Source organism: Lepeophtheirus salmonis, chromosome 3 (assembly GCF_016086655.4).
Source record: "Lepeophtheirus salmonis chromosome 3, UVic_Lsal_1.4, whole genome shotgun sequence".
Taxonomy (NCBI): Eukaryota; Metazoa; Arthropoda; class Copepoda; order Siphonostomatoida; family Caligidae; genus Lepeophtheirus; species Lepeophtheirus salmonis.
Window position 1 is genome coordinate 30,531,490 of NC_052133.2, and position 11,864 is coordinate 30,543,353.

Below are 11,864 nucleotides of genomic sequence, written 5' to 3' on the forward strand. Positions count from 1 at the left end.
TAATATCTAAGAAGAAAAAGGAAAGTAGTTCTATCAGTCTCCGTCAGTAGTTTTTGGTGAACTGAATACTAAAAATAATCATCATGGCTACATCTTCCTTAAGTTCTGTTTTAATTACGGGATGCAATCGTGGACTTGGTTTAGGTCTCGTCAAAGAAATTCTTAAGTCAAAAGGAGCAGAAACCAAGGTATTAGCAACATATCGGACACCTGAAACGTCCCAAGAACTTCTCAAATTATCAGAAAAGTATTCTTCACTTATGCCCATACAATTTGATGTCAAAGACTATTCATCATATGATTCATTTATAAAGGAGGTAACGGGTAGTCTAGGTGAGAATTTAATAGCATACCAATGATATTTTACTCCCCTTACAAACGAACTACTATCCATAGGAGGATCTGGACTTGATATGCTTATCAACAACGCGGGTGTCAATTTACCAAAAGGGAGAACACTAAGAGACTTGACACCCGAAGTCATGTTGGAGACCTACCAGACCAATTGCATTTCCCCAACGCTTATTACTAGGGATTTAGTTCCTTTATTGTCTAAAGGAACATTTTCCACTGAGGGACAGAATTCTGTCGTTATTCAAATGAGTGCCATCGTAGGATCTGTTTCTCTTAATCCTCAGCCAGGATGGTACCCTTATTCCTGTAGTAAAAGCGCCTTGAATATGTCCATGTCTCTTTTACAAAAAGAGCTCAAACGAAAGAAAATCACTCTTATATCCTTTCATCCAGGATGGGTAAAAACGGACTTGGGAGGCCCTAAAGCTCCTCTTTCCATTGAAGACTGCTCATCAAAGATGATGGAAACGTTTCTCCAGTTATCACCTAAAGATCAAGGGAAATTTTTTACTGTAGGAAAAAAAGCCTTAACTTGGTAAACAAAGAGGAATTTATTTCTAAAAATTATATTAGTATTTGTATTTCTTAGTTGTGATCCTCTATAATTTTGATTAAATTTTAGTTATATATATCTATAGTTCATATTATTATATAATATAATATATGTATTTGCCCTATAATCTCTTTTTTTGTTGATTTGCGTATATACTTGAATATTTTTTCGAAAATCACAACGATATTGTCAGTCTTAGGTCTCAATGGGAATCAAATTTGAATTAAGCATATAGGTATGCAATTAAAAAAACAATTTTAATAAGCTGTTTTGCAAAATAATGTTACATAATATGTCAACATTGATTACAATAATTAGATTAGTATCATTTGAGTGAGCTTTATTCGTTCTATTACAACTGTATAGACTATAATAATTCAAATTTATCGTTAAATGATATATTAAGTTAATACTAAACTTAAGTTACAGTTAGTACTTCAAGAAATTCATAGTTTTCTCATTTTGGCAATAACGAGTTGAATCAAATTTGATATTAAGGAAATATTACACACCTTGAATTTTTATGTAAAAGTATCTTCAAGTAAGGATTATTTTTAGTGATTAAACTAGATATTACGTTAATGATCATATAAAAAAATGCAGAATTTATAGTTCTTGTTGTTGCATATTCAAAAATATATTTTTTCTTAGATGGCCGATATATTACAGATGTAATTATTTTTTTAAATAAAAATTATTAATTATAGATGAATATGCTATGGGCCGGGTAAATTTCAAATTACCATTGTTATATTACTTGTAAAAACATAATAATAATTTAGTAACTTTAATAGATCAAAATGAAATTATAGCATCAATTAATAGTTGTTATTTAGAAGACTGATTGTGTAATAAAATAAGACGTTATGGTATTTCCAAGTTGCAACTTGTACAAGAGTATACGACGCAACATCATTAATTAAAGGACGTAGAAACAGTCTTGAACAAAAATCAAGAAAATGAGAAGTTTCCAATTTATTACTTCATATATACATACATACACCTCAATATTTCAATAGACATACTATTTGAGTTAATTATAAGATTTGTGATACTCAAGAATTGTAGTAATAGTTAATGATTAGATTTAGGAGGGTTTTATATTTTAAGATACCTAGATAGGAATAATTATATTGTATACTCGTCGCCGAATTGTTCAGGAGCCGTGATGAACTTGAACCGAGTACAGAATAAGAAGAGAGGGATGACAAGAAGGTTTATATATACTCGGTTAACACTAGAACGACGAATGGTAACCACCTCCCGTAAAAGACGCTGGATATCAAAAATTATACCCATTTATTCTTTAATATTTGTAAGATGTTAAGTTTGGCAAATGATGATGGACCTTGGAGTTCATTCAAAGTGTTTTCTTGTCTAAAACGTGCAGAATTCTCTCTAATTCTTTCAAATATAGTCTGTTAAGTTATCATTTTTTTATTGTGACGATTCATTTTGAATACTTTTTAGTGCAATTTGGGAAATAATATAAGAATAATTTACTGATCAAAATTGACGATAATTCGTCAAAGAATACACTGTAATCCATACTCAATTTTGAAAAATATTTTTGCCTTGTTTTTGTGCGGACGGGCAACATAATATCTTCTTTCAATATACTAAAAATAATATTCTGGGACTATATAAAGGCAAGGTATATAAGGTGTATCGATAAGAGATTTCTCCGACTATTACGGTACTAAATTATTTTTTTGTTAAATAAACTAAAAGTTGTTTGGAATAAATAAAAAAATAGTTTAGAACATACATTTTCAAATAAATATAGTATAGCGAAGACATCAATAATATATTAAGAATAAGTGGATATTATACCCTAAATATGAAATGCTCGTTTGAAAAACAGTAAATAACAATAAGATCCTGACATTTATCTTTAATATAATAAAAATAGAGTTCAATGTAATTATCTTGCTAACATAACCGAATATGATACCTTGAGTAAGCCTATTTTGCCTTGTGATTTTGGCTCTTCTCTTTAGAGATAAATATATAGGTATATATATATTAATAATACTAGGGAAATCAAGTTTTCTAAAGCATTTTATATAGCATGGAAAAATTAGTAATAAAAATCAATAATAGTTATTTAACTAATAATAGGAATGATTTTGAAGTCTCTACTCGCCTGAGAAGAATCTGAATAACGAAATAGCACTTGCAAGTCCAAAATAAAAACGAATCAATAAAATAATTGTAATAAAATTTTGATACATTTTAAATATTGTCTTCAATCAAACAACTTATCATTAGCTCATATGGTACACGCTTAGTAATTTATTTATTTTTTATAAAGATCCCAGATTTTCGAGAACGTAATATTCCAATATGCTACCAAGCAATTTAGCTGTGTAGATGAGGATTCTTGAGTTTGGAAATTGCAACGGCATTCAAATATTCTAATAAAATCTAGAGAAGATTTGATTTATACATATATATATACATACATTATATATATATATATTATGAAAATGTATTATTATTTTAAGATCAGAACAAAACTCTTTCTGTTAGCAATGTCACTTCATTCTGTTTAAAATATTCTAATTCTACTTGAAATTGACGATTTAAAACATTTTCAATCCTGAAAAATATAGCGAATCCTAGTTTAAGATACAAGTCCCTCTTTATATTAGTGAGTTATAATCAGTACTGTCTGGAGGAACACAAGCTTCAATCAGGCAACCCGGTGTGCCGAAAAACATGAGTTTTGATGATAAACTCCACTTGATGAACTCATATGAACTTTTTACAATTATAAGGCTATAATTGTTGTAGTATTTGTAATTTTATTTTCACCAAGAACAAATTTTTGGGATTTCAAATATTCTCCCAAAATGGAAGAGTTGATTAAAATACCACATGATGTTTAAATCAAATTACAACTAATACAAAAATTATAGCCTTATAATTGTACAAAGTTCATATGAGCTCATTAAGTGGAGTTTATCATCAAAACTCAAGGTTAATAGAAATATTTCTATTATCCTTGATCAAAATTGATGTTTTTCACCACAACAGGTTGCGTGGTTTGAGCTTGTGCTCCTCCATATAGTATTATAATTATAACTCATTGTATATAGGTATGTTAAGAACCAATGAGTTGCACTAATATCTGGAGTGAATCAAGGGTTCACTTAACCTCGTGTAGGATCATAGAGATAAAAAATATATGAGGGGATGTGTATTTTTCTGGGTTAAAAATTAAATGGCAAAACCTAATTGACTTTGTACAATATTAGTTAATTTTTATTTCAACAGCATCAGAAAATTTATGTCTAGTCACGTGCTACAATTAATATATCTTCCACCCAGACAATACTTTTGAAATTAAATAAAAATGTGTTTGATTAAAAAAACTTGCGTAGAGTAAGTGTTTCAATCTGAGAGTGATACAGATATTACCTTTAACATTTTTCTATAAGTCAATTACAAAAAATTACCAAAAGTTAAGTTTATATCGAACATTTATCCGTTAAAGTTAGTCATCTTTTTGGCGAAAAATGTAGAATGTAAAAACGTAAATCTTAATAGAGAATGAAGAAAGAGGGATTATGAAAGAGTTGAATAATGATTAATAATATTAATATAGTATTAGACAGTATTGTTTTGTGTCACCTAACAAAATTTCATGAAGCTAGCACTATCTATACTTGCGTTATTTACCCCTCAATCGTATATATTTTTATAATCATAACAATAGTAGCTTTTGTAATTCCAATTAATTATAATAGTTATTTGTCTATGACTATAGATAATTGTTTAAATATCTTTGTAGTTTATATATGTGCTACAACTTTTACTTCGAATACCAAACCTTAATTTCTATTTAGATACTTTAGATAATATAAATGTGAATTTTTATTAATGTATTTCTATAAATTATAATTGTTAAATTTAAGGAAGAAAATAAATATTAAATACAATAAAGCACATTCATCTTTACTACATAAATAAAGGTTCTTCAAGTTTAAGAATTCATTAATGAACTAGAATGCACTGTTATTAAACGATATAACTTAGAATATTGATTAAATTAATAAAGTTGATAACGAAACAAACACTTGAATGTACCCATTAGACACATAAGACAAATAATCATGATATTAATGATGGTTATATTAATATTGTCGTATAAGTAACTTGTTATGCCATTTTTTCCTTTAAAATCTTCAATGTAGCTTAAGGCTATTAACTTACTCTCATTCAAGAACTTATGAATTATTGGAATTTTTTTCAACAAGTAACTTTTTAATATTAATGGGGTATGTCTGATGAAATCGGTTGGTACATCGTATGTCATAGTTTTCTGTTGTGAAGAAAAAGTTATTTTTTGTTTTTTCCGTACATCCTTCAGGTAGGATAATTGTTGAGGGCCTTGATATTAACTCATACGTACCTATTATGGCTGTTGTTAATACAATGGATGTCCAATGTATTTTATTTTTTTTAAATACAATGTGATACTTTTACTTCCATATTGAAAAATAAAGTCTGTAGATGGTAATTTTCTAATTTTACTGTATTTTTTTATGTTAACTCTATCCGAGTAAAAAATGGCTGATATGCAGGAGGTAACATTATTCCTGATCATTGTATTTCTATTATCACAAATATATTTATATATATCTGATGATACATGACATTTCTGTAGTTGGAACAAAGGAATATTCGATGTACTTGATGACTTATCGCTGATCAATGTTAATAAAATCCACTTGTGAAAAAAATCAATACTTTGATTATTAATCGAAGCGGGAGTAGGTAGATTACAACCGATTATTATTGTTAGCATACTTATTAGTATCTTTTCCTAATTTATAAGTCAATGGGAGTTCAGAAGCTTCGACCAAGTTCCATGTGTTTATTTCTAAAGCAACTATACTAAAAACTGAAAAAAGTATAATTTGTTACATTGCAGGCTATGTTGCTTCAGTTTAAAAAGATGAATAAATTGTGATTTTTGCAAACCAGAATTTGGCGCCAAACAAATGGATTTGTGTCAATTTGATCATTCTAAGTCAAGAAATTCAGAAGGAATTGAAAATAAACCAGAAATTGAAGACTAAATCCTACCTTAATTTAACATACCCCTCGGAATTAATTTTAGAACTGGTTACAATAATAGAAGTATTATTTAAAAAAATAATAATGAATAACTCGATTTGTACAAACATAATTTTAAAATCTACTGCATCAAGACAACTTTTTGGAAAAATAATCTTTGAATATTTAAAAGTTGAATCTATTAATAAAAATTCATTTGCAAAATTGTCCAAAATTATTAGCACAATTGTCCAAAATTATTAGCACAATTTGTATGGAATGTAAGTGCAAAAATTTGCTATGGAAACAGCATATAAAATATTTAATATCTGTATGAAGAATTATTCATTAATTAAAAATAGTCATATACATTTGGTTTAAAAATAAATAAATTTTGTTAAACTATAAGAATTAAACTTATTTATGTAGCTATGAACAATAAATTGATTTATATTATGAAATTTTGTCATTCGAAATACAAATTACAATTATTAGACTAACTTCAAATCAAAAAATTTATGCAAAACATCATTTTCAATCTTGAAATCAAATTTATGTTATAAATCCATAAAAAAATATCCACAATAACAATTTCATTTGGACTACAAACGTATAACAATTAATGGTTTTTAATTAGAAATATTATTTAGTAATCCTGGGTTTGAATACAACATTATGTGATTCCAAATCCATTCTATCCTGTGTGTAAATAGTATACTCACTTCAGATTACTTCCAAGCTGCTTTATTCCTTCATAAAAATTATATTATAATCTATATATTAATTAAAATTATTTTATTTTATCAATTTAAGATTAGGGAAATCGATGTAATCGGACACCTAACAAGAAGTGTCCTATCGGCTTCAGTTCGACATCCAACATAAACACACTTGTTTACCAAAATGAATAAATTATTTTATTATTACAAGATTTATTAAATAAATATAATATCAATTGAATAAGATTGATACTACATAATTTTGTACAAACACGAATTGTAGTTGGTACTTTTTTTAAGGACAAATTTATCAGTTTAAATAATTAGTACAATTATTTTTTGAAGATTTACTTTAGAAAACCTTATAAAAAATATCTACTTTGATTTTGTGCTTTGAACGTGAAGTGAGTCCATAATTTTCGCTACAAAAATTTTTTTTGGGGATTTAAAATGCGATCCCAAAATGGAAGAATTAAATAAAACACCCCGTGAGCTTGTTAAAAACTACAACAACGACAAAATATCAAAACTATAAATTTGTCATAAAATTGATGTATATCACCACAACAGGTTGCGTGGTTCGAACTTGAGCTCCTCCAGATAGAATAAGAAGAGTTACGTCACAAGTTTTCAGTGCCCCCTTGTGACAGAAGAACTTAATACAATAAATGATTACTAAAAAAATAATTTTATTGAGCTTAATTATTATGAAAAAATGGAATAATTACTTTAATAATAATTTATTTAATTTACTTAATTTTGCGTACACATTCTTTGTATTCCGAAAGTAGAAGAAGCTATTTTCTTTTCTTTGGTAATCTCAATTTGCATTTGTAAATGTATGTGCATTCTTATACTAACATACTTAGACACAGTAAAAAATAAAATTTTATGACATTTTGCGACATTTATGGAAGACTTAATTAATGAAACCGCTTATAGAGAGCTCTTCCTTTAACATAACTGCAAATTGTATATTACATATATTATCATCAAATAAAGAGTCACTAGATGGCCCTACTTCGGTAATGACGGTTTTTTTATATGACGTCATAAAAGGAAAAGAAAGAAGGAGGGAAATTTGGAATTGTCAAACTTGTAAGAGATACCTAGAGTTTGTAGAGAGTCCGAGTATACTGGGAATAGTAGTGAGAACAGTTGAATTCAATTAGAGGAAGGAAAATGTCCAATCCGTTTGGAAAGAATTACCCTAAGGGATCTGCAGACAATCCCTGGCACTTGTCCGACTTCGAAATCGGGAGACCTCTTGGAAAAGGTAAATTTGGTAACGTATATATGGCTCGTGAGAAGAAATCCAAGTACATTGTGGCTCTGAAGATCCTCTTCAAAAGCCAACTTCAGAAGAACAGTGTGGAGCATCAATTAAGGAGAGAAATAGAGATTCAAACACATCTTCGTAGTCCTCGTGTTCTCCGCCTTTTCGGGTATTTCTGGGATGACTCCAAGATCTATCTCATTCTCGAGTTCGCAGCTCGTGGTGAACTCTACAAAACGCTTCAGAATCAACCCAATGCTCGCTTTGCAGAGAGCACTGCAGCTAAATATATCAAGCAGATGACGGAGGCACTCATCTACTGTCAATCTATGAATGTCATTCACAGAGATATTAAGCCAGAAAACTTGCTCCTGGATCTCAAAGGAGATCTCAAAATTGCTGATTTTGGGTGGTCGGTCCATGCTCCTGGTAATCGGAGAGGAACCATGTGTGGAACATTAGATTATCTTCCTCCAGAAATGATCAACGGTGAAAAATATGACAAGACGTTAGATTTGTGGTCATTGGGAGTGCTAATGTTTGAGTTCCTTGTCGGAAGACCTCCATTTGAATGTAAAACACAGCAAGAGACTTACAAACGTATCGCTAAAGTTGATATCATGTGGCCAGATCCTAATTTCATAGGCCTGGATGCCCGTGATTTAATTCGTAGTTTACTACGTATAAAGCCAACGCAAAGAATTCCCTTAGAACAAGTCCTTGAGCATCCTTGGATCCTTCGACACAATCAAACTGCATAAATGTGGAATTAAATTGAACTGATATTTTTGTTTGATATTAATAACTTTCAATGTGATTCAACAATTGTTGAAATAAATAATTCATGGAAATTTTTATACACTTTATTGTACATTTTAGAGGAGTCGAAATAATATTTATCAATTTTTAACTTGTTACTTGTTGGCATTATGGTTTCTTCCTTGGCTGATGAAAGGGAAAGAGGACTTAGAATAATGGTATAGATTGGAGTGCTATTTTGTCAGGAAACACCTGAACATGCCTCTATTATGACTTATCAAAACATGACGAATATTTTATTTGAGATATATTTATTTAGTTTTCTTCTGTCAAAAGTAGCATCCACTCTGAAATTGATTTGTGAGACTTTCATGCCTTAAAATCAATTAAGTTTGTCTATTTTTATAGTAAATATGTATACATTATTAATTTTAAAAATACCCATAAATGGATTAATTCTATAAAGTTTCCCATCGCATAGTGAATTATATTGATTCCAAGAAAGGTGCAACGTAACAAGAAGTGACCCCACTTTTTTAAAATTGTCATATTTATCAGCAAAACAAATGTGTTTTTTTTTCATTACAGTTATTGGTTAAATGCAATCCAATAGTTAATATTAAATAAGAGAACGTTTAATAGGTGTACGGACTCAAGTAATTAATTTGATACATGTACTTGAATCCTTTTAGTTTATAAGACTTACAATAAAAATACACCAATGACAATAGATTTTCAATATTTAAGTTGTAAATTAGTGAACTACCTCAGAAATACTTTACATCCAGTTTATATCCTATAATTACGTGAATGAAATACTGAAAAACGTTTGATTGATATCAATATTGTATATTTCTTCACTCTCCAATGTTCAAAAAATTCGCTAAATATGTTAAGCAATCAATTTGTATCAATATCGATCTTATGCCTGGTTTAATTCTAATTAGTCATAAACTAGAACATTGAATGTTCAAAGTTATTTGAGGAGTACAAATTACTCTAGATTACTATTGGTACAGTACATGTAAATGTGTTTAAGTCAAGTACAGATATTACGGTTGTTTAGAGGTATTTAAGTAATTTGCATGTACTTGCAATTTATTTAAGTTCATGTACTATGAAGAATATGCCTTCTTTTATTTGATCTCAATCACAACAAATATGAATAAATTACTTGAAGTAAGCTGAGAAATCGCTTGGAAAGAATACAATTTATCTTCCGAAATGGAAAGGTAAACTCTAATCATCTTATTAAAATTAAATTTTTTTTTTAAAAGCAATAGATAATAGAAGTCAGTGATAACTTCGTCAGCTATTTTCAGTTTCGTCTTGTCTTCGTCATTCAATAGTATTCGTCACTCATTAGTCTTCGTCATCATTTTGTCATAGTTTCGTCTGTGTCGTAATATTGTCTTAGTCTGTCATAGTTCTCTTTTATTTCGTCTCGTCTTCGTGATGATTTTTGTCAGATTTTCGTCTTCGTCAAAATTTCATCTTTGTCAGAGTTTTCTCTGCATTGGAAACAATTTTTCTAGTTTCAATTATATTTTCTTAGTAATAAATAACGTTTGAAAAATAGGGTTTTAAAGTACAAAAAAATATGTCAATATGGCCCGGAGTAGGTTCATAACCCACAACCAAATCATTGTATTTGGCAGAGGAAACCCTTATTTGAGACTATTTACTTCTTCTGCTCACAAGTTGTGCAATATACCAGCGGGGTAATTAGTGGGCTCATAACTTAACGCCGCCAATTCACTGTTTTTTATATGACTTCTAGAGTGGTACTAAAATTTTTTAATTATATGATCTATTTGACTTCTTACAGGGTTTGCAAGGGGGGTCTGTAGCCCTCCTAAAATTAAGGATTTTTTGGCTTTTATTGGAAATTTGGTTTCGTTATTCTGGCAAATTATGTAGTACAACAAAAATTTAATTTTTACAATTTTTTTTCCAAAAAATTTAATTTTTACAATTTTTTCCCCAAAAAATTTAATTTTTACAATTTTTTTTCCAAAAAATTTAATTTTTACAATTTTTTTCCAAAAAATTTAATTTTTACAATTTTTTCCCCGAAAAATTTAATTTTTACAATTTTTTTTCCAAAAAATTTAATTCTCTCTGTGTAACAATGGATTTTTGAAATTTATTCCAAAAATTAAAAATTTTCTTCCTGAAAATTGAATTTTATGTGAATAGCTATAATTTTTTGAATTTTTTTTCCTAAAATTAAATATTTTATAAATACCTATGGATTTTTGAACATATTTCAAAAAAAATAATTTTTGTGTATAACTATGGATTATTGAGTTTTTTCAAAAAAATTTAATTTTTGGATTTTTTTCCAAAAGCCAAGCCCCCTCAAAATATTCTCCTACGGACGCTCCTGTATCATCATCAAGAATGAGGGCTCAGCCCTAGAAACGTTTAAGAGCCAAATAGCATTTGTTGAAGTTAAAAAGTAAAATATTCAAAATCCGTTAAATTCTCCTCCAATAAAAATAATTTTCTACCTCTTTTTGCTATGATTCATACAGATATTTAAAAACCTGTATTGAATCAATATAATAAAAATTTTAAAATTGTAACATAAAAATATAACAGGAATTTAACACCTTTAACTTATCCTCTAGTTAACCCTTTATTAATGTAAACGTTCATTTTTGTTAATAAATAATTATTAGTTAAGATCACCTAACCACCCGTAAGCCAGGTGCATTTTTGGATATTGCAAGAGGCCCTTGATGTACTCGGGAAGCATCAGCGGTGGAATATAACCTACCTTGCCGCTTAGCACTTTATTTGTATAACCCATGGGCTGGGTAGTAATTTAAGATATTGCAATGATTTCTTTTAGTGAATCAGTTCTTTGATGATTCGTTCTTTTAATGAGTCATTCTTTTGTTAAAAGAATTAACTTGATGAGTTGGTGACTCTACGGTCATTGGTGTCTGCGAATTAGAGTGCACTCAAAGTGTTAAGCGAATGTTCTACCGTGCGATACTTAAATATATTCAAATTTCATAATAACTTGACAAAAAGTCAAATTGGATAGAAATATTTGATTGAGGTTGAGTGATATATTATACATATGGGAAACTTACGGTATAAACGAACAAATCACTCATTCAACTGAGTC

At 28.9% G+C, this 11,864-nt stretch overlaps 2 protein-coding genes across 2 annotated transcripts; both read left to right on the forward strand.

Annotated features, from left to right (window-relative positions):
• LOC121114890 (C-signal) lies at positions 1-1,034 on the forward strand. The gene is made up of 2 exons (XM_040709001.2): positions 1-333; positions 397-1,034. Exons 1-2 carry the CDS (start codon positions 84-86, stop codon positions 891-893), a joined length of 747 nt encoding a protein of 248 aa, XP_040564935.1. The 5' UTR covers positions 1-83; the 3' UTR covers positions 894-1,034.
• A 6,691-nt stretch (positions 1,035-7,725) lies between these two features.
• LOC121114891 (aurora kinase A-A) lies at positions 7,726-8,876 on the forward strand. Its single transcript, XM_040709002.2, has one exon. The coding sequence runs from the start codon at positions 7,873-7,875 to the stop codon at positions 8,725-8,727; it is 855 nt and encodes a 284-aa protein (XP_040564936.1). The 5' UTR covers positions 7,726-7,872; the 3' UTR covers positions 8,728-8,876.
• Positions 8,877-11,864: the final 2,988 nt, after the last annotated feature.

Bases quoted from the DNA above. Each gene is read 5' to 3' on its own strand.
- LOC121114890 (XM_040709001.2), top strand. From the start codon at position 84: ATGGCTACATCTTCCTTAAGTTCTGTTTTAATTACGGGATGCAATCGT. The intron at 334-396 runs GTGAGAATTTAA...TACTATCCATAG, and splicing joins GGAGGTAACGGGTAGTCTAG to GAGGATCTGGACTTGATATG.
- LOC121114891 (XM_040709002.2), top strand. From the start codon at position 7,873: ATGTCCAATCCGTTTGGAAAGAATTACCCTAAGGGATCTGCAGACAAT.